The sequence below is a fragment of the Labeo rohita genome, chromosome 6, assembly GCF_022985175.1.
Source record: "Labeo rohita strain BAU-BD-2019 chromosome 6, IGBB_LRoh.1.0, whole genome shotgun sequence".
Classification (NCBI taxonomy): Eukaryota; Metazoa; Chordata; class Actinopteri; order Cypriniformes; family Cyprinidae; genus Labeo; species Labeo rohita.
This window is the reverse complement of record NC_066874.1, coordinates 32,838,379-32,862,604: the sequence shown is the minus strand read 5'-3', so window position 1 is coordinate 32,862,604 and position 24,226 is coordinate 32,838,379. Positions and strand designations below refer to the sequence as shown.

Here is a 24,226-nt window from a genome sequence, read left to right as displayed (position 1 = left end):
ACAACATGACAACATTAAAAACGATTTTTGAAAAAAAAAAAATCTGTCTTTGCAAATAAAATATTAATTTTGACATTATTAAAAATTATACAAGTTATTATATAACATAAATTAAATAATTACACTATTTTTAATATTGTCAATTTTATTTTTATAAAAAATATTTATAACTTTGTGGTTTCCAAAAACAAAAAAAAACAAAAAAAAAAAATTTAAATTTAAATTCTCATAAATTATGTTACTATTTTTTTATCATTATAAACAAGCAATGAACATAAAAATTAAGAATATAATATTAATATATAATTAATAATCAATATCAATAATCATCATCATTAAATATAATACATTTTTTGATCATACATTACATATTTTCATTACATATTTAATTTAAAAATATATTAATTAATTTTCACATTATTAAACAATTCTATGAAATATTATATAAAATAAAGTAAATAATTACACTATTTTTAATTTTGTTGATTTTATTTTTATAAAAATATTTATAATTTTATGCGGTTTCCAAAAAATCATTACATACATAGTGTATATATATATGTGTGTGTGTGTGTGTGTGTGTGTGTGTGTGTGTGTGTGTGTGTGTGTGTGTGTGTGTGTGTGTGTGTGTGTGTGTATATATATATATATATATATATATATATATATATATATATATATATATATATATATATCTATATATATAAAATATTCGGCTAAATATTCTTGTTTTACCTGTAAGATGGTGAAGTTTTCTAATACGCTGTTCATCATGTATTTCTCAGGCAGGTGCTTGAGCTTGTGGATAAAGTTGATCATATATTCGCACATGGGAGAACGATGGATCCGATACAAGCACTTCCCTCCCTCCACACGAGCGTACTCTGTCTGTAAATATAAAAGAAACGTGGTCAGATACGGAAAAACTAGCGCTTTTCAGTAAATCAATTAATGCTGATCTTACTCACCTCCACTTTTTCCACCACTTGCTTCCCGAAAGAGCAGACTTTGGTTGAAACGGTGATGGTCATGTTCTCCGAGCTGCTATACTGACTGCTGACTCCGTAGAAGGAGCCCGGTCCATCCTGAACGCCGCTGTTGTTCAGATCCGCCTGAGAGACACAAACAAACTCAGTACTGTGGCGCAATCGATGCGACAAGCAAGTAGATTCAAACTGCATGATTTGAGGAATCATTCATGTCTGTAGCAATAACTAGGCGGCTATGAGTTAAAATAAGGAACCACCAAAATGCATAAAATGAGATGCACACACCCAAAATTTGACGAGGAAGAAGGCGTTTTGAGGGCCCTTCTCGTACAGCTCCTTGAGTCCTCCCGTCTTCTCGGGGAACTTGTCGTAGATCTGTCGGATGTCCACCGCCTCCAGCAAAGGGTCGCTGTAGGAGGGGTTGGTCTGGCCAATGTGAACAAACAGGTGTTTGCTGTACTGTAAAAGGAAATGTCAAATACATTGTAAGCCATCTGTGTTTCTGTATGCAACTTCTGTAGATTCCTTATTGGTTTTAATAAAAGTGCTAAATTATATACCAGTCTGTGCTATATCTGTCTCACTTTTGAAAGAAGGATAAAAAAAATGTGAATATGTAAAAACAAGAATGAATTCAAATGTCTCAAATCATCAAAAATATGTCAGCTCGAATGCTGCTGTAATGAGAGGAAAAGAGTGCATGATTATTTGTAAATTCAACTTTCACTCAAACAGTTATGTTGATAATATACTTTATATTTTATTAGCAAATTAAAAGAATGAAAACATTTTAATTAGATTTTTGGACCCTCTATTAACACTCTACATTGTAAAAAAAAAAAAAAAAGAAATATAAATAAATAAATTAATAAAATATAATAAAATTGTGATGTATATTTTTTGAACACTCTACAATGTTAGTGAATGTTTTTTTTTTTTTTTTCATAAAAATTATTTTTTTATTATTGTTTTTAAAAAATACTCAAGGTGGTGTTGCACGATTTGTAAATTTGTAATGTGTAAATATATGATAATAATAATAATAATAATAATAATAATAATAATTTTTATTATTATTTTATTATGATGAATATTATTACTTAATAATACAAAATATGTCTCTCATTCCTTCAGCTGCTCCTTAGTCAGAGTAAAAAACATTTAAAACAATAACAATTAAAAAAACAAACAAATAAAAAACAGCTATAGAAAAATTACTATAGTACATTATTGTATTATTTTAGAATTTTATTTAATTTTATTAAATTAAATTACTATACTATAGTACGTAAAAAAAAAAAATTACCAAAACCAATATTTATGGCAGTTTTAATTTCAACATTTTTAAACATTAAACCATCTAGATTTCATTTTGCTCCAGCATTTCAGCCATGTTAATTTCAGTTGTGTTTGTTAACATTAGTTAATCCACTGTGAACTAACATGAACAAATAATGAACAACTGTATTTTTAACTAGCATTAACAAAGATGAATAAATAGTGTAATAAACATATTGTTCATTGTTTGTTCATATTAGTTAATACATTAACTTTATTAAAAGATTAAAAATCATTTTCATCATTTTCAGATTGTTATTAAAATCTTTTAAAAATTTAGTGATCGTCTTTTGTTGACAACAGCTGGTTTGTGGTGCTTCTTCATCAAGTTTGGGAAGTTAGTTTGAGCCTTGCTTTCCTGCAAACATCAGATCATGTGCTCTACATAAGTACATTTGTGGAGCACTCCCGTCTACTCACAGAGTCCTGGTCCTGCGGGACCTCCATGAAAGCGGAGTACTCCAGAAGACGCAGTTTGGAGGAGGCGATGGTGCGATCCTGCCACACGGGCACTGCAGTTGCAACCGGCGGGAGAGGAGGAGCCAGAGGCTCATACGCTAGACAAACACAAGGGGGCGCCAGATAAGACTCAAACCACACACATAAACAGAAGAAATGGAAGCGGGCTGTGCTCGAAATGGGTTACTAGTGCACTAGTATACTTACATAAGGGTTGCTGAACAGGTCCTGATAGGTTTGGGTAAGGAGTTTGTGCAAATGGCTTGATGCTGAAAAAGTGTTCAGGATTTGTTAGAATCAAAGTTACTTTGCACAAGAAAAGATCATTCACTTGGGTTAAACACCAGGGTTCCCACACTTTTCAACCATTTCCAAATTATTTCTGACAACTGGATTGTTAAAAATCATTTATAAATGAATCATAGACTGATTTGTGAACCAATTCAACTGAATCAAGTGGAGTCAAAAAAAGATTCACTCATAAATCAAACACCAGTACGGCTTGCAAACAAGTCTTACGCTAGACAAAACAGAGCACTATCTAACCAATTACTAATTAAATTAATAATTTGAAGAAGAGGATAACTAAAAAAAAATATATTCACTATAGACATGGTCAAGATTTTCAAAATATATACCCTAAAACTGAAAATGTAATCAAAATTTATTTTTGTAATCAATTAATTCAGTATAAAACTGAACAATAAGCCAGTATCGAAAAATCAAAAGTCAAGACTTCTTCACTTCACATTAGGGTCCTGATCACCCTGTTTGAAGTTTATTCTGTGATAATGACTAGCTGACTGTATAATATGTGACCCTGGACCACAAAACCAGCTTTCCATTGATGTATGGTTTGTTAGGACAGGGCAATATTTGGCTGAGATACAACTATTTGAATATCTAAAAAAAAATATTGAGAAAATCATCTTTAAAGTTGTCCCAATTAAGTTCTTTGCAATGCATATTTACTAATCAAAAATTAAGTTTTGATACAATTACGGTAGAGAATTTACAAAATATCTTTGTGGAACATGATTTTTTTCTTAATATCCCAATGATTTTTGACATAAAAGAAAAATCAATAATTTTGACCCAAACAATGTATTGTTGGCTATAGCTACAAATATACCTATGCTACTTATGACTGGTTTTGTGGTCCAGGGTCACATACCATATACCACCAGCTGTTTTAAACAATCAGCAAATATTGACTAATTGCTTTTATCGACACTGATTATTGGCCGATACATTGATGCATCCAATCTTTGTTCTGTTGAACACAAAAGAAGATATTTTGAAGAATGTTTGTAACCAAACAGTTGATGGTAGCCATTGACTTCCATAGTATTTTCCTCCATACTGTGGAAGTCAATGGCTACCGTCAACTGTCTGGTTACCAACATTCTTTAAAATATCTTCTTTGTTGAGGAATAAAAGGAACTCATTCAGGTTTGTAACAACATGAGAAATTTTCATTTCTGGGTGAACTTTACCTTTAATTTTCAGTACTACAAAACACAAATTCTTACAGTTGTCCATGACCGTGGGAACCCTTTTGTTATTGTTTTTGCTTTAAAGGTGGCGTATTTCACACCTTGACACTTCGCTTATCCCACAACTGTTTGTTTTGGCCGTATCAGCTAAGCGTAAGTTCACCTACTTCAGAGTGGGAGTGTAACATGACAAAAGTCATGTGCGCTAGCTCTGATAACACACACTCAAGAGATCTCAACAGAGTCTGAGACCACAGAGCCCACAATGTAGAGAGGAATTAGTTTAGCAGGCTGCATGCAAATAATGCTGGGAATAAAAACCAGAACCCAGACAGAACAGCATACTAAAGTCTGTCTGTAACGGTATTTCCTGTACCTCTACTGAATCGACAGTAAAATCTAACCAAGTTTTAGTCAAACCATGAGCTTGAAATCTAAACCGAATGTGATTAATAAGAGTTCAACTATTTTTAACCAACAATTAATTTCCATGACTTTCTCAGTTGTTTATGATTACTAAGCATTGCACAGAGAAATTTCTAATTAAATAATTTAGAGCCAAGCATAACTAGAACAATTTATATTATAGAAATGAAAGACTTAATAACTTCATGATGTTATTAATTAGACTTTAATTAGATTAATATTTATTAGTATATTATTATATATAGATATATTATTATATATAGATATATATAGATATTTCTAAATTTTCCATGTACATAGTAATTTTGTGCATAGACAATAAACAGACAGTTTTCACTTGTTGCACATAAAAACTGTTTCACAAACAAATTACTCTTATAAGACTCTAATAGACGATGTTACCCAAAACTATTAAAAAAAACATTTTTGTTAATTTAAATAAAGCTAAAATAAAATATGACTTAAAAGATGAAAGACTTAAACTTTTTTCAATTAGTTGCCAAAGTATCATTTTTATTTTTTTTTAAGTTAAAGCTGAAATACTAAAATAAAGTAAAACTGAAATAAAAAAACGCTTAACTATTTAAAAAAAAAAAAATTAATAATAAAAACAACAAAATTACTAAAATTTAAAATAAATTAAAATTAAAACTGAAAATCTAAAAATAAATCCTCATTCGAAATATTTATAAAAAGTATAATACTACAATAACACTACTCATACTAGTTTGGATCAAATAACTTACAGAAACAGTTGGACCTATTATACTACTGTTATACTTTTACGCTAGCGAAAAATCAGTTCAAGCTCTGTGGAGGGAACTTACGCGTAGCTGGTGCGGCCAAGCCCAGGACTTCTTCCTGGATTGTGCTTAAGAACCAGCCTGATACATAAAAAACGTGATCCATTAAACGTGCCAAATACACAAACACACAAAGAAACCTGTATGAATTCATAAGTTACTCACTCCTCAGAGGGTCCGGGTTGACCTGGGATGGGAGTTGGCCAGAACTGTAAAAACAGCGATGAAAATAAATCAAATTGCTGCATAATTTGTGTAAAAGGTTACTTCCAGGTTAAACACAAATATCTAAATCATACCCGTGCAGTTGGAGGGTAAGGGGACTGCGGAAGCGGCGGAAGAGGGGTTTTGATTAGACTTGGGGACACGATCTGAGCGGAGGAAAGTGCCGCCATGTTCTGGAGAGCCTTGTCTTTGGACGCTTGATCCTGAAGAGACGGAGACACGGGTGAGCAGAATAATCCAGGAGAAAATACAGATAAAATCATTGTTAATTTAATTAATGCAAAGCAGCCTGCTGATTTATGATAAAGCAAGACAAAAGCACCAGAAGAAAGGGAAATAATAGGAGATCAGAGAGCACCAAATTAATCACAATGAGAATTAGATTCGCATTTACAGTGTTTGCAAGGCAGCAAATGAAAAGTGGTGAAGTTTCAGGTAAGCTGATGTTTTGTTTTCTTTCTGATGTGCATGAAATTCAGCACAACCATCTTTGCAGAATTAAGGCGGCTTTAGAAGATTAAATGGATGCAAGAACGAAAAAAAAAAAAAATACACAAACAGATGTGAAAAAGAAGACCAATCACAAGTCAGTATGCAAATATCACGATGATGTCACTGCGGTTAGATTTTCAGAATGCTGAACATTCTAAAAATGTATGTCAGTGGGAGATTTTCAAACTAAATCTCAAATTTATTACAAAATAGGCCTATAAAAAGTGGTTTATAAAATTTAAATCATACACCAAACCCAAGGCTGAAACTATTAAGGCAAGTTCATCCAAAAAAGGAAAAAATTTAGCATTGTACCACTTGCTCATCAATGGATCCTCTGCAGTGAATGGGTGCTGTCAGAATAAGTGTCCAAACAGCTGATAAAAACTATCACAATAATCCACACTGACGGATTTGTTTCTTACAAACATGCAGTTTTTGTTGACTGGAGTGGTGTAGATTACTTGTGGATTATTGTGAGGTTTTTTTTTAATCAGCTCTCATTCTGATGGCACCCATTCACTGCAGAGGATCCACTGGTGGGCAAGTGATGTAATGCTAAATTTCTCCAAATCTGTACCCATGAACAACAAACTCATCTACATCTTGAACGGCCTGAGGGTGAGTATATTTTTAACAGATTTTCATATTTAGGTGAACTATTCCACTGCCTTGCAAACACTATAATTATGTTGTTATTTCAATAATTAGCTGCTGAGCATGCAGATTGTCTTTAAGCCTTTCAAAGTTATGTTTAAGAGTCATTGGATTTCAGTTCCAATGAGAAGGGGAAAAAAGCAATAAAGGTATCAAACAGATATTAATTACTGGACAGCCAGCAAAGCAAAAGCAACATACTGGCCCGGGATGTCAAACAAACACACACGTTTTTCAACTACTTTCCAGCTCAAGCTCACCAGTCTACCAAATCTGGTCAAGCTCCGTCTTCAAGGATATTAAATTATGCCCCATGAAAAACACCCCCCGCAAATGAAAGTAGAATTTAACTATACGTTTGGCATGACATTCCAGTTTTCCAGAGGCTGAGCATGTAACACGTCACTTTGCATCACAATGAATGAACGGGGATAATAAAAAGACCCGCAGCTCACTCGGAAGCATGACCACAATAAGTGGTGTTCATTCACAATTAAGTTTCTGTATGCCTGTATGATCTGCAGTACATCATAAAACGTAGGGACGACATGGAAACTTTAGAGAGCAAAACGGCCAGGCACATTATTGACACAAGAATTATGAGCAATCTATGCACACCGCAGGGCCAGAGAAGAGGACTTTATAATGGCAGTGCTGGATGTAAACTGAACCTGTGCAGAACAGCCAAGCAAAGCGAAGCAAAAATAAAAAGTCAACAATAATTCGCACAATTCAAATCCACACTTACCAAGTTCATGGCCTGAATCAAAAGAAAGAAAGACCATTAGTACAATATTTTGAGAGCAATTTTACTAAACCTATTGTCTCAGACAACAAAGTTTGAGATGTATGCGAACTACATGAAAATCAACTCTATTCTAGATTTTATCAAACTGTTATTCAGACCTTAAAATTGCTTGTAAGTGTGAAAAAGCTTTAGAAAATATGCGCCTATGAACAGCCTGTAAGGCAGAAATTGTCATACTTTGGGCAAAAATCCATTTGTTCAATGTTTTTATAACCTACCTAAACAAAAAATAGCTAATAAGCACTAATAATAAAAATAATGTGAATTTGTAGTTCATAAATATATTGGCAGGGGGCGCTAAACACTACAATCTAAAATCATCAAAAATATCAAAGGGGTCATCGGATGCCCATTTTCCACAAGTTGATATGATTCTTTAGGGTCTTAAAATTCTAAAAATTCTCAATGGTTGTGTAAAACAACACCCTTTTTACCTTGCCAAAATCAGCTCTTAAAAAAAATCATCCTATTCTGGTCAAGGTTGCTTTAAATGTTAATGAGCTCTGCTCGCCCCGCCCCTCTCTTCTCTCTGTTGAGTGACGAGCCTGTTTACTTTAGCCGCATTTAGCCGCTAAACTTGCTAACTACCACGTTATTAGGAAAGGTGACTGCAAAGATTCATAAAAAAACCCTTATACTCACTTCTGCTGTAGGTGAAGCTGGATCACGAATGATTTGCGCGAACATAGACGCGTTTATGTAGATCGGGAGGCGCATTCCCTGCACAAACAAATGTAATCCACCGCATCTTCAGCGGCTCAGATGTCGGGTGTAAATGACGACAACTATGTTCATTATTACATCCAGCAACACAACACCTCAATTGCTCAATTGGATATACTCGTCTAACTTACATCCCTGCTCCGGCATCGAAACAATGGAGGTCGGACTGTGACAGCTGATCTGAGGTAAGATGCTTATGTCAATCAAATATCGTGGGAGCGGCCTCTGTGGGTGTGACGCCACACCGACAGGCATCTGAGAATGGCTCGATTTGAAAAAGGGGATATTATTTTTACAGACTAATTAAAAACCACTGCATGGATTTTTGTCAATATAGGGTAGATTTGTACATACACTGCAAACACACATTAATGTTCAAACAAAGTGAACTTTGCATCCGATGACCCCTTTAAAGAAAATGCTACATATTAAATGTTTAGAATTTATTGTGTATGTGGATTTTGTGTCATTTTTCAATCAGTGCAAAAAAAAAAACAAAACAAAACAAAACAAACAAACAAAAAAAAAAATCCAGTATTTTATTCTGATTAAAATCACTTTAATTTGAATGTAAAACAATTCAAATTTACACATTTTAAAAATTTAGTTAAGTTAAATTTGACATTTAAATTTAAAGGATTTTTTACCAATTCTATTACATATTCTCTCTTTAAACACACACATGAGAGATTTTAATTTCTGGGTGAACTATCCCTTTAATTTCCAGTCCAAATTGATGTTTAGAATTTATTGCTTATGTGGATTATATTTATGTAATTTGCAATCAGTGCAAGAATTAAATAAATAAATAAATAAATAAATAAATAAATAAATAAATAAATAAATAGTCCAGTATTTTATTCTAACTGATTAAAATCACTTTATATACCTCGTATAGATTTGAATGTAAAACAATTTGAATGTACAAATTTTAAAAAATTTAAAAAGTTAAATTTGAAATTTAAAGGATTATTTCCAAATCTATTACATATTCTCTCTCTCTCTCTCCACACACTGAATGATGACTGATTTTAATTTCTGGGTGAACTATCCCTTTTCCAGTCCATATTAATGTTTATAATTTGTTACTTATGTGGATTATTTGTAATTTTGGCAAAAAATAAAAATAAAAAATAAAACAAAAATAGTCCAGTATTTTAACCTAACTTCAAATCACTTTACATACAATTTGAATTTAAAACAATTTGAATTTACGCATTTAAAAAAAAAAATTATTCAATTTCAACAAATTTGTTTACATCACGGCCAGACTCATTAAATAATGTGAAAACGGAGTATTGGTGACAGACACATGGAGTCTGGATGCAAGGAAAGGAAGGTTGAAGAAACAGTAAGCTTCAGAAAAGCCAACAGGCAAAGATCTCAGCCATTCATGCACCTACAGCCTCTACGACATTCAGCAGTGCCAAACGCGAATGCACTACGCTACACGACACAGGTTTCCGTAGCACTTCCGACTTTGTTTTTGCACCAAATATTGATGCAAGCACTCATTCGTCGAGACTTTATTCAGCCAACAGATAACTGGAACTTATTTATAGCGATCTCTCATTGGTTTGTGCAAAGGCAAATGCTGTTAAGCCCCGCCCCACCCGCAGGAAAGCGCATACCTTCAGCTTTGACTGTATCTCGCGAGATTTTCTCCGGGCAAGAACCTGCAAATGGCTAGAAACCTGCAGAACAGAAAAGCCAAAGAGGAGGAAAAGAAAAAGAGGAGGAAGAGGAGGAGAAAGAGAGAGAAGCCGTAACCAAAGAGGGAAAAGATGCGCGTTTCCAACCTACCTTTATACCTGCTTGATACTCTCGAACTTTCTTCCGCGCTAACACCTGTATGTGACTAGATACCTGAAGAATTTCGAGATGGTTTAACAAAAACATACATGCAGTCACATTACTTACTTTAAGGAATATTTCACTTACTAAAAACTGTCATTAAAACAAACATTTAGTGCAATCAATATAAATGTAAATCAATATATACCTGTTTTCTTGTGCGGGTTTTGCCTGTTCTCAGCTTGATGTATCTGGCAATAAGCTCATTGCGACCTGGGAAAAATAAAAAGTTTGTGAGTTTCACAGTGACCAAAAGGTGGCGACAAATGCAATGAAAGAGGAGCACACATTTCTCAATAACACTGGCAGACTTCTTGAGACTGAAACCACAAATAGAAAACTAATGAAGTAAAGCTTTTGGCTTTATATATTAGATTTGCCTTCAAACGATGGGAAAAAACATGCCTCACATTTGACCATGTTTAAAACAGCTGCAATCAGTCATCTGGTTACAAAAGCGTTATCCATAAAACCTTTTCATAAGTATAAAAAGTGACTATTATGCAACGCAGTACGTAATATGCATCAAGTACATATCAAGAGAACAATCAATGCCTATTAATATTTTATAGCATTAGTATTCAGGTGTTAAAAGAAAAATAAACTTTACAACATTGTTAGATTTCTCTAAAACAAGACTTAAGTTCTTGTAAAGAAAATATATCTTGTTTTAAAGATGTTTAGATTTTGTTTACTGTGTGACACATTAGTTAACATGAACTAAGAATGAACAATACTTCCACAGCATTTTTTAATCTTAATGTTAATTTCGGCATTTACTAATGCATTTAAAAAAAGTGTGTGTTAGCATTAGTTAATGCTCTGTGAACTAACAAACAATGAACAACAGTATTTTTATTAACTAACATCTAACAAAGATTAATAAATAGCGTAATAAATGTATTGTTCATTGTTCGTTTATGTTAGTTAATACATTAACTAACGTTAATAAATGACACTGTATTGTAAAGTTTACCGACTTAAAAAAAAACAACTAAAAAACTATTTTAAAAATACTACTTAGCTTTAATTTACAGTGAAACCCTTGCTCAAAAATACTAACTACTACAAACTATTTATTTTATTACTGATCAAAAAAAGGATATGGGTCATAGTATTATATAATAATGATAACACTTCACAATAAGGTGTTATTTGTTAACATTAAAGTATTAACGAACATGAACAAACAATGAACTGTACATTTATTACACTATTCATTAATCTTTGTTAATGTTAGTCAATAAAAATACAGTCATTCACTGTTTGTTCATGTTAGTTCATAGTGCATTAACTAATGTTCCCAAACGCAACTTGTGATTTTAATAATGCATTAGTAAATGCTGAAATTAACATTAATTAAGATTACTAAATGCTGTAGAAGTATTGTTCATTGTTAGTTGAAGTTAACTAATGTTGTATGCTGAAATTAACATTAATTAAAATTACTAAATGCTGTAGAAGTATTGTTCATTGTTAGTTGATGTTAACTAATGTTGTTAACTAATGAACCTTATTGTAAAGTGTTACCAGATTTTGTTTACTGGAAGAAAATACATAATAATAATAATAATAATAATAATATTATATATACACACACATCTAATATATATATATATATATATATATATATATATATATATATATATATATATATATAAATACTACTGAAATTAACATTAAGATTAATAAATTCTTTAGAACTATTGTTCATTTTACAAATAGAAAATAACAGTACTTTTTAAATATAAAAGTTTATTTTTAATTAAAAAAAAAAAAAAAAAAAAAGCAACATTTTCTACAAATATTCTCACTAAAATGCATGGGGTATTCGGCGCCCCCTTGAGGAAAACAACTTTGCATTTGACATCTAACAATTTTAGCCAGCCACATTTGCTGGCCAATGATTAGCAGCCATAAAGTGTTTGCAATGTTGAGTTCAATTTGAATATGAAGTAAAAAATTATGATATATAGTTTAACTAAATTAGAGAAATACAAAAGGCACAATGTGAGAAGTAAAGTTGCAACTTTTATATATATAAAAATATGTTTTGCAGAAATAAAGTTGCAATAAAGAGTATTAAAACCGCAAGTTATAATTACTATTTATTTATTTTTTTTACCATGAGGCGGAAATGGTCTTCCACAGCAGAGAGACCACTGCACCGATTTGAGTTTTGTTTCTGTACACCCTTCCCCAGACACACCCTCTCTCTCCCTCGCTCTCTCTGAGCCTCCGCATTCCTCGCATTCCACTGCGCCTGTGACATCTGCCCCACACAACTTGATTTGATGAGGGCAACAGCCTGGAGCATGCGTTCAGAGAGAGAACGGCTTGAAAAAAAAAAGCGAGGGGAAGAGAGAGAGAACAAAGAGCTTTGCTGTTTCTGCCAACAACTGGCAGCTGAAGATCATCCCGTCCTACCAAACGGACACCCACACCTGCCACGAACCGTCCCGGCAGGAGGCAAAGAATAACACGGACCCCCTGTGTCCCGTATTCATTCCCACCTCCCAGCTCTGATTCCCTCGTCAGGTTTCTTCTCAACCTTTGCTCTTAGAACATGTCTGTAAAAGAAGCTCAAGCAGGTTAAACCTAGCCGGTCACCGCAAGGTTGCTGGATCAGTTTCTGTAAGGAACTGGCTGTGATCCACTAAGCAAACCACAACTGACACAAACTTATCTTGTCCTTTAAATGCCTTTCATGCTCCAAGAACGTGCTGTTGAGACTCAAGGTGGGTCAGAAGGTGGATGGTACTTGGCTGTATCCTTAGGGTGCAGGGCACTTTTGCAAGGCTCTGGTCCCGTCGAAGCACAGGTGGAAAAATCTCTCACAGGTGGAAAATATCTTGAAGCTGTAACAACTATGAAACCAGACAGACGGCATTTCTGCCATTCAACTAGGCTGTAAATCAAACGGGCAAAGCCAAGACGCTGAGAAGCGGAGATGAGGGAAGGCCTGGTAGCATCAGAAGTTGACGAAAAATGAGTAAATTTCAGTTTTGACTCGACAGTTGGTGCACAAAATGTGTACAGATGTCCTCTGTTCAACTGGCCGCTGTTCTTCAGAAAAATCTTTTAGGTCCCACATATTCTTTGGTTTTTCAGCATTTTTGTGTATTTGAACCCTTTCCAACAATGACTATGATTTTGAGAGCCATCTTTTCACACTGAGGACAACTGAGGGACTCTTATTTTATCTTGTGGACTATATATATAAATGTCTTTTATGTGAAATATCTTATTCAGGTCAGTACTAAATGAAAAATAACATCAATACAATCCCTCTTATTTTGGTCAAATAATTAGCATTTTGCAGACTCAGGTGTATGTAAACTTTTGACCTCAACTGTCACATTGTAAGATCCACAAAGTAAAAATAAAGGTACAATTCTGCAATATAGTCATTACTACAAACAAGTCACTTTTACAAGAAACAAGTCGCTATTGGGAGATGTAGAATCTCAAATACAACTGCAAAAGTCAAGTTAATGCTCTTGTAGGCATTTCCTGCTGGAAAGATGAACAAATAAACTTCATTCAAAGCGTAACAACTCATAAAAGGCGTCTCGGTGCAACACACTTATTTCCACCCATTAATGTTGGTGCAATTAAAAAAAAAAAAAGCAGCCGTGGCTCTGCACTTCACATTATACTGCAGGCCCGATCCAGGCGGTGTTAACAGGGCCGAAGCAGACGGCGTTCCCGAGGCCTCACGTCAGCGGTGGTATTATGAGTGCTGTCGTCATTCTCCTCGTGAGTGGGCTTCTTCAGTGGCAGATGACTACATGTAAATGGATAAGGTGTTTATAGTCACAGGAGAGAGCAAGGCTCTCCATGAGGTCGGCATTCGCTTTCCTGGAGATGGCGAGAGCAGTGAGTGTCAACGACGTGCTGGGATTTGTTTACAACTTGATTTAATAATAAATCCAATTTGTGGAATTTTACTTTTCTGGCACAGTGACTGGGGCTAGGTGAGCTGAATTTCTCAACATGTCAAATCAACTCACAAACTAGCTTTTACTTGAAATAAACCACTAAACCTGAGTCATACCATGAACGACAACCGATATAAAACAGAACCAGTGACACCACCATAAGAACGTATGGTTTCAAGGGAATCCCTTTGCAAAAAAAGAAAGATATACAATAGATATCAGGCATACGCTTTCAGAAAATGCCAACAATGTTCTATCAACAATGTCAATACTCCAGTATTTTCTTATCAGCCAGTCGCGGCATCTGAAACACCACATAGCGCATCTCAAGCGTCCTTCTGACTTCATAGTGAGTCAGTAAATATGTTTAGATTTACCGGCAAGAGGAGGACAAAGCCTGGATGATGTAATCCCAGACTAAAGTAGAGACTCTGGAGGCTTGCTTGCAAGATCTAGTGCGCTGCCTTGTTGTCTACAGCCAGCACAGGCAGCTCCACACCTTCTAAGGCAGGATGAGACGGATTGAATTGCACTATAAAGGCCAGCTGCTTTGTTGACACATGCTACATCAAAGAAAGTCTTTGCAGTCTAGATGCAACTAACACTCACAGTTGATTTTAACAGAATGACATTTGCATGTTGCTAAACTAAAAAATACATCTATTAAAGTGCAAAAAAAATGTAGTGCGCAGAAACATTGAGTGCAAATCTATCTATGGCAAATAAAACATAGCTATACTTAAACTTGACATTTTCCTCAACTCAGACCCTGTCACAAATACCAGGCTTGAGATGACCAATTCACACTAGCACCGACTTAGCAAAAGGCCACACTTAGCCAAGAGCGACCACCCTTGAGAATTGTAAAGTGACAATCGGGAAACCCTAAAGCAATGGTATCCAATCCTGCTCTAGAGTTCAGCTTTAACACAAGCCAAAATACCAACCAGGAAGTTTCCAGTATTCATTAAGAACAGGGCCGAAAAATAACAAAGGCTTATGGCAAAAATGCCACCAAAATAAACAAAAATGCCCCATAAATTCAAGACAAAGGAGCAAAAAAATGCCCCCGCACAATTAAACAATGTATTACATCTGTTGCAATTAAAATTAAATGTGAAAATGAATTAAAACTGTCAGTTTGCAAAATCACATTCAGATTGAGCCTTATAGCCAATCAAATGGGTTTCTGTTGAATTTAGGAATGCACTGACCAATCCGAGGCACTCAGATTAGTCAGTGCTGAAAATGCACCAATCAGAGGTGCTTAGATCAGCCAACACTGAAAAAGTCGGAGCTGCGAATTCCATGAATTCCCTCACCATAAAAACCAGTGCAGATTACGATGTAAATAAAAGATTAATTTTGTAGCTTCAGTAATTATAAAGGGAGTGTCTGCATAATTGGCAACAAAACAACTGAATGTGGCTCATCCAATCAGAATCAAGGACCGGAAATATCTGTTTTATAATACTGATTAAAGTAATTGGGTAACTTTAAGTACTTGAAATTAAGGACAACATAGTATAGTGATTATAATAATACAGTGATTATAAACATTCACTCACAAATGTAAAAAAAAATACCCCTGGAAGTCAATTCCAGAGGGCAAATGTTGCTCCTTAATGAAAAAATTTATTTCTGACCCTGATTAAGTGTAGTCAGTAGTTGGTTCAGGTGTGTTTAAACAGAACTGGAGCTAAACTTTGCAGGATAATAGTCCTACAGGAGCAGAATTGGCACCTCTGCTTTACCGAATTGGACAAGTCAATGACAGGATGTGGGACTACCTTTGAATATGGCCAACTCTAAGTATGTTACATGGCTGCATGCCTATGACATCTACAAATGCTGTCTAGGTAGCAAGCTCACACTGGAGCTCAATAAAGCAGCCGCAGGAACTGATTTATAATCACTAGAGTCCCTCAGCGGTGACTCAAACCTCAGGCAGGTGGAAACTGCACTCAGATCAGTATTTCCAGATTGGTTTCTGTGAATTCTCTGAATTTTCTGAGTAGCCTGTATATAAGTAAGGCATGTATGGAGTAAACATCTTTTCAATTAGCCAAGCCTATTGTTGAATTAAAAGAACATGTTTTTAGAGCTATGCACAAGAAAGAATAATGCATATGAACACAACCGTTGCATTTAACATTGGGTTCTTCAAGGAAAAGGCAACCGCAGCCCTAAAAGAACCTCAATGTTTCTTCACCAATACTGGGCTGCGTTCAGGACGCTTTCTGTCAGTTTGCCGTGCTTTCTCCCAGTCTGGTTTGCATCTCGAGGCTTGGCTTGCTAATTCAAACCAGCACTTGGGTTTTGTCTTGTCTGTTTCTCTGAGGAGAAGAAAGGCAAGCAGACAGTTTGAGGAGGAGGGGGACCAACGCCAAACACCTGGACCCTCCCAATCCAGCCAAACTGGAGCGTTCATCTGCAAATTATGAATGCACAACTGAAAGAGACACGTCGCTCAAGCCAAGAATTAAACCAGATTTGGTTGTTTTTGCAAGTTAACAACTTGAAGCAACAGATTTGCTGGTCGTTTCCCACTAACTTTCTGACGCAGCTGTTTTATAATCCATAAATCAATACATTCTAATTAGCAAATGACAGTTAGTAACACAACTGACAGTTGAAACAGAACATTTAAAAATGCATTTGGAATTTTCAGACATTTTGGAATGCAACAATCAAGGCTGTGCCAAAAAAAAAAAAAAGTTTGCATTCACAAATTCTTATCCTTATGTTGTTCAGTCAAATGAGAGTTTAACGCTTTACCACTGGAAATGCTACTTTGCACCTGGAGTCATTAAAGTGCTGTGCCTCAGGGGCAGACCTACCTTGTTTAGGAGGAAGAACTAGTAAGAAAAAAATAAAGAGTACGAGAAAATGGAGGCGGGAGGGTGAGTGAGATCTTGTGGGGGAACAAACCTTTGATTGAGCAAGACAAACAGAGCTGGTTTTGCCACTTTTTCAACTGGGTGAGAGGGAGGCAGAAGAAAAATAAACGACAACTCTCTCACAGGGCAGGGAACAAAAAAAAGAGCTGCTAATGATCAGAGATGATAAATACAACCAGTTTGAGGGCAAACGAAAAGGAGAGGAGGGGGCAGCAAGCAAGCACGAACAGAGAAGCGACGCAAAGATTGACAGATTCTTGAGAAACCTGTCTTGTGCCGGGCCTGTAGTCCACAGAGGTGCTCTGGGACAAGTGTAGGCCTGTTTTATGAGCTCTGAAAAAACACAACTGCTGGCTAAGACATGCACGTATGTGTGTTTCTAAGGTGCGTGGGTTTTTTAGCAAACGAGAACCTCCGTCTGTCGAACAAAACGAACACCTACATCATAATACACAGCCATTGATGGCTGCTAGTGAATGCCTATTCGAGTATGACTAACTACGAGATTATGTAAGAGAGCAGATGGTGTACAAGCATGAGACGTTTTATGACGCTTTATGAATGCATGGATTTATATGATGGCATGCATATTCTTGAGTGGATCGCGTACGTGGATGAAAGCGATAACTCGGCTCTATCAGCGCATTTTATCTTCCACCCTCTTTTCGCCACCCCTCCCATAAGCAATTGTATCTAGAAACACTTGTCCTGCTAGCATCAAATGCACAAAAACACCTCCATCACAAAAAACGCACTCCAGCGATACGATCTCGGCGGTTGAACCGCATGTGTTTTTAAGGCCCTTTTCAATTGATGAACACAATGTGAAGTTCCTGCAAAATCAGTTTTTGGGCGGGAGAAGTTTTAAAGCCAATAATTACTTCCTTCATATCAAATGAATCAATTTGTTTGCTAAAAGCTACGTCATGATAACTGGGCTACCTAGTATAACAATTCGTGTGACCCTGGACCTCAAAACCAGTCATAAGGGTCAATTTTAAACATCAATGGAAAGCTTATTTATTAAGTTTTCAGATGATGTATGGTCTGTTAGGATAGGACAATATTTGGTTAAGAATCAACTATCTGAAAATCTGTAATCTGAGGGTGCAAAAAAAATCTAAATATTGAGAAAATCACCTTTAAAGTTGTCCAGATGAAGTTCTTAGCAATGCATATGATTTATCAAAATTAAATTTGATATATTTACTGTAGGAAATTTATAAAATATCTTCATGGAACATGATCTTTACTTAATATCCTAATTATTTTTGGCATAAAAGAAAAATTGATCATTTTGACCCATACAATGTATTGTTGGCTATTGTTACAAATATACTCATGCTACTTTTGACTGGTTTTGTGGTCCAGGGTCACAAATGATTTGACATGAGCAGAGGTAATAATATAGAGCTAGTCACTAATAATATGTATAACAGTACATGTTCTTACACTTTCAAATCTCACATTTAATTTAATTGCATGCTGTTTGGAAGACAATGTTGGGCGGGATGTGCAACAACATGCTATTACTATTAACAATAAGACAGGAAATTAAATTTGTGAGATCATATAACCCGTTACCAAAATAAATGACAGTTGCACTAGCATCCAAAGTGTTGATGTGATCTTGATTTTGTGCATGTCGCTGCATTGCAAGTTCACTTACCGTACATCTTTCCCTCATCCGAAAGGATGATCTTGCGCCGGCCGCAGGGCGGATATATAGCCAGCGCCTCCTGAAAGCTCTGCTCGATGTCGGGGCTCCACACGCCCTCGGCGTCTCCGTCCATGGCCTTGTCCAGCTCATCACTCCCATCCTCCAGCCCCTGCTCCGGGCTGCCGTTGGCACTCCACTTGTTGGACGCAATGGTGCCGGCTCCTACCGGGCCCTGCCACGAGCCCCCACGCTACGCAAGTACTGTGAGAAACCAGGAAAGAGAAACCAGGAAAGAGAGGCAGAGAGAAAGAGAACGTTATTTTATTGTGGACATAAAGATTAAGCAAATAAATCCTCATTCAAAACCGCTCCCTTCAGTCAATTTTGGGCACGGGCTGATGAAGACAACAGCAACTGTGACTCTTATTACCATTTCCTCTTCTCGAAAGCTTCCAGAACGACAAATGAATTTTAGACATTATATAAAGCTCCATTTAAAAGGATTAGATAATTAGGACTAGCCTGCAAAAATGCTTGTGGTCGGGTGCGCGCGGTCCAATGTGGCCGTCTAAATGTCTGAAAATGGTTAAGGGATCTTAAGCGTTTTTCAGGCTGCCTCTTTTTCGCATGGTATTGTTCACGAGGATCGGGTCCCAGGAGTCACTGGTGTGCCCACATATTTCATTCTTTTATTTCACTTTCTGCTGATGTTGACGAAAAAACGCAGCTTGGGTAAATACGGCCGACTCCGATTGAGACCTTCCTTTGGGGATATTCAAACGCTCTGGTTACACGCACACTGAAAGAATAAGCTTGACTTGGCAGCCCGAAGACACAGAATGAGCAAAACGACAGCGTGGAGAGCGTTGGAATATGTGAGTGGCCTAATTACTTTTCGACATTGCAGGCCTCAGACTTCAACTTCATCTTAAGATGCAGAGAGGACAATTAGCGATGCATTTCCAAATGCATTTGCCTCTCAGGTGACATGCAACACCATTCATCCCATGCAATCATCCCGTGGATGTTCCAGAGAAGTCACATAATGTCTAATCCTGCAGTAGAACCGCATTGGTTCATCTCAAATATGCACTCACTATACTTTCCAGACTACACACTGCAGACCTTTAACCTCAAGCCTGAACTACACCATATTATAACAGAAAACAATCAAAATTGAGTTATAAAACACTATAATCTACAATTATCGCATGGAAAACCTAGATGCTACAATGCTAGGGTGTTGTAGGCGATTTCCAGTGTGCTTGCTAAGGTAATTTGAGTAGTGCTCTTTTTAATGGAATAAACATTTATTTTGTATTTGGATAGTATTTGTATTTTTTAGCAGGACTGAATTTACACCTTGCGTAAATATCCAGTGTGGTCAGAAAAAAGGTGTAAAATGCAAATCAGAACTTGTTACATGAAAGGTTGCATTAACTGAAACATTTCCGGATACATGGACAGATAAATACATTTTTTGCTTTTCTTTTTTTTCCTCTCATTAAAGCAAAAAGGTCTCTCTGCAAATGCAATTCAAATAAATAATTTGATAAATAATGAGATACTGTCGATTAAAAGTGTTGAGCAGCTGTTATTTTTAGTGCTGTTAAACGATTAATCGCAATTAATCGCATTCAAAAATAAACATTTTTGTTTACATAATATGTGTGTGTATGGTGTATATTTATTATGTATATATAAAAATACACACGTATGGATATATTCAAGAAAAATATGCTACATATTAAATATATTTCTGTACAATATGAATTATATGTATAAAAATATATACACATGTAAATACTTTTTTTTAAGATACAGATATTTATAGATATAGAGATATTTTAATATATAATAATGTAAATATTTTCAAAATATATACTGTAAGGGTGTGTATTTATATATACATAATAAATATACACAGTAAACATATTTCATAACTTATTTTGGATGCGTTAAATCGCAATTAATCGTTTGACAGCACTAGTTATTTTATTATCATTTATACACTACTATAGAATTTATTTATTTATATATATACTATAACATTTTGAAGTATTTTTTATTTTTACTATTTTCTGAATTCATTTTAATTTAATCTTAACCTTAAATGTTATTAATTTTTGTTTATTAATATTTAGCTAAGCTTTTAGTTTATTTTAGTTTGAGTAATTTTAGCACTTATGATTTATTGGTAACACTTTACAAAAAGGTTTCATTAGTTAATGTTAGTTAATGCATTAACTTACATGAATAAACAATGAACAATGCATTTATTACAGTACTTATAATCTTTGTTAATGTTACTTGAAAATACAGTTGTTCTTTGATAGTTCATGTCAGTTCATAGTGCATTAACTCATGTTAAGAAACAACTTTTGATATTTAATAATGCATTAGTAAATTATGAATTTAACATTAAGATTAATAAATCCTGTAGATGTATTGTTCATTCTTAGTTGTGTCTAATTCCTAGTTTTGTTAACTCACATAGCTAACTATTGTTACCAAAGTGTAAAGGGTTACCAACTTATTTTAGTTTTAGGATTTTTCATCTAACAGTTGTTTTATTTTAGCTTTATTATAATTAATGAAAAATATTTTTCATTAATATTACAGCACAAATGGTGTTACCAATGAAACCACCAGCTAAATTTAAGCATTCAATCAAACTTACAGTGCTGCTCACCACTGACTATAATTATACGCACTGATTTCTGCCAAATAAAAATCACATAATGCAAACACAAACAAGCAAACTTCTCAGTAAAAAAGGCATGACTGCATGCTCTGAAAAAGCTCTCCATTTAGTGTGTGTGTGTGTGTATGCACTAGGGGAGAGGGTGAGAGACGAGTGTGTGCACGGGGAGCACGGAGAAGCTGTTCTATTGGAGAGTTGGGCTTAAATTCCAGACATGTCCTTATTAAGGAAGTGCGGCGTTAGTTCTCTCTCTTTCTCTCTCTCTCTCTCCCTTATGTCAACCGAGCCCCCTCTCGCTCTACCCTCTTCCCCACCCTGCGCTCCCAAGCACTCTGCCCAAATAAGGAGAGGTGAGCAAAGGATGAGGGGAGGGGGAGGTGGAGGAGGGAGGAGTGCTGGAGTCAAGGGGTGTCGGGGGGGAGACAAAGCAGGAGGGAGGGGAGGACTGACCAATTTAGACATCTATTCGGAGTCTGAAAAACAGTGGGATTGTTTTGGACAAAACGCAACATCAGCACGCCCGGGGACTCAGGCGTTCTCGGCACTTCTGATAAAGAGCTAGTAGTACAGCTAACAGCGGGAAAGTGGCCTGGACATGGCTTATTATTACAAAAACTAAAACTAATACCATATTTACATATTATGGGACACTGAAAAACTTTACTGTAAGGTACTTCAAAGAACACTGTAGTTTTAACATTATGATTTATTTATTTATTTTTTGTAAAGCAGCCTTGAATCAATGTCTACTCTGAAAATCGCTATACAAATAAATTCAACCTTGGTATTAACATCATGGTAGAATAAAATCACCATGGCTTATTTTTATGCAAATAGAATGGCACAACGTTTTAAGCATGGTAATGAATAATAAACTGAGTGAGAAGAACTATTTAAAAGGAAGGAGACAGACCAGCAGCAGTTCTAAAACAAGTTTGAGGAAAAGTAATAAAATAAAATAAACACTAGTAAAACAATTAAAAATAATAATAAAACATTTTTAAACAATTAAAATTACCAGTAAATATTAAAATAATTAGTAATACAATTAAACTAAATTATATTCATAAATTGCATACATTCTGTGACCCTGGACCACAAAACCTTAAGTAGATTTTTCTTTTTTTCTTTTAGCATATTAGGTAAAGTTCATGTTCCATGAAGATATTTTGTAAATTTCCTACCGTAAATATATCAAAACTTAATTTCGGATTAGTAATATGCATTGCTAAGAACTTCATTTGGACAACTTAATGGTGATTTTCTCAATATTTAGATTTTTTTTTTTTTTTTTTGCACCTTCAGATTCCAGATTTTCTGTTATCTATTATCTTGACCAAATATTATACTATCCTAATCCTTATGACTGGTTTAAATTACACCCACACACACATATACATTGTATATACTAGCACATATACTTGAAATACGTAACTAATATAAATAAAAAAAAAACTACATATAAATTACATATAAACATGCATAATTAAACAATTGTGTGTGTGTGTGTAATGTGTGGTACTTTGGACTACGGTAAGTGAATACATTTTTTTTTTAAATAAAAAAATAATAATAATACATTTATTTATTATTATTACTATTATATTTTCTGTGTTAAACAGCACTTTTTATGCAAATCCCACAGTGGTAGCAAATAATAAACAGCAAAAAGTAATGAATTCAAATTCCCAAAACTGTGTCCTGAAGGAACAAAAAAAAAAAAAAAAAAAGAGAGAGAGAAACAAACCAGCAGTTGCAAAACACACTGATGCAATGCCTTGCCAACAAAGAACAAAGAAAAAAAGTTTATTTTTAATACTAATTGCGACGAACATCTGGCAGTGCGTTCTCTTGCTATCTTACCCTTTCATCTTAAAGCAACTTTGCGAACATGAACTTTCAGTTTCTTTCAAAAAGAGACATGGCAAGCAAGCAACAACAAGGCCAGACGGACACAACTGCAAAACATCTGTTGCAAAACAAACACTCTCATCCTGCGACGCTAAAGGCCATTCGGCTCTATGTGATGCAGCTGATGCAAACACAAAAACTTCATTTTCCCATAAGGCAGCTGGGACTTAACTTTGAATGGCTTGGTACACATATTTAGTCCAGCACGGGCACGCAACCTCCTCTTTCCCGCCTCCTCTCTCTCCCTCCCGAACCAAACAGAGCTCTCAGTCAGTATATAATGCCGAAGAATTTCCATGTGGTCCAGGAATGTAAATAATGCAGCGAAAGCCACGCAGCACACACATTCATTCAGACGCCCATTGAATGAACACAAGCCCTCCCTGCCCACTATCTCACAGAGCTCCAACACAGTACGTATTGTTGTCGGCTGAAGCACTGAGTTGGCTCCGGCACCGATTCTCCGGGTTCACCGGATTCCTCGGGATCTCTGTAGGAGAAAGCCCAGGGAAACTTGCTTTAGTATGATCTAACATCAATTACAAAACATGAATTTACAGCCAGTTTTTCCCCAAGCTGACACTTGCAACCATGGAATCTGGCATGGAATAATGGAGCAGTTTGGAGGGGGGGGACTCGAGTAGCCAGACCATTCTTACCAGAATCATAAAGACTTAGTCATACGGCCGTTCCAGGAAAGGGGCACTGATTGAGGTTTACTTGGTGGCCTTTTCGGATTTTCCTCTCAGAGAAGTTGTTTATGACTCAAAGTCAGACATTGTGGTCACACACAAGACACACATGTACAAGAAACTGGAGAAGACTGAACTAGAACTGAAT

General features: G+C 35.3%; 1 protein-coding gene across 9 annotated transcripts in view; it reads right to left on the bottom strand.

The window, feature by feature from the left end:
• Positions 1–24,226, bottom strand: part of tead3b (TEA domain family member 3 b) — a 38,257-nt gene that overhangs the window by 2,076 nt on the left and 11,955 nt on the right. For 2 of the 9 annotated variants that reach the window (XM_051112592.1, XM_051112594.1), the window contains 12 exons: positions 18,781–19,032; positions 10,419–10,483; positions 10,220–10,282; positions 7,634–7,645; positions 5,811–5,939; positions 5,677–5,720; positions 5,536–5,592; positions 2,994–3,055; positions 2,748–2,884; positions 1,275–1,448; positions 969–1,112; positions 736–888 (listed from right to left, as the gene is read on the bottom strand). In XM_051112592.1, coding sequence (XP_050968549.1) covers positions 736–888; positions 969–1,112; positions 1,275–1,448; positions 2,748–2,884; positions 2,994–3,055; positions 5,536–5,592; positions 5,677–5,720; positions 5,811–5,939; positions 7,634–7,645; positions 10,220–10,282; positions 10,419–10,483; positions 18,781–18,904 — 1,164 coding nt within the window. In that variant the 5' untranslated portion in view covers positions 18,905–19,032. Of the gene's footprint in view, positions 1–735; positions 889–968; positions 1,113–1,274; positions 1,449–2,747; positions 2,885–2,993; positions 3,056–5,535; positions 5,593–5,676; positions 5,721–5,810; positions 5,940–7,633; positions 7,646–10,047; positions 10,111–10,219; positions 10,283–10,418; positions 10,484–18,780; positions 19,033–24,226 lie in introns of those variants that run through there. The other 7 variants (XM_051112593.1, XM_051112595.1, XM_051112598.1 and 4 more) reach the window with 7 other exon arrangements.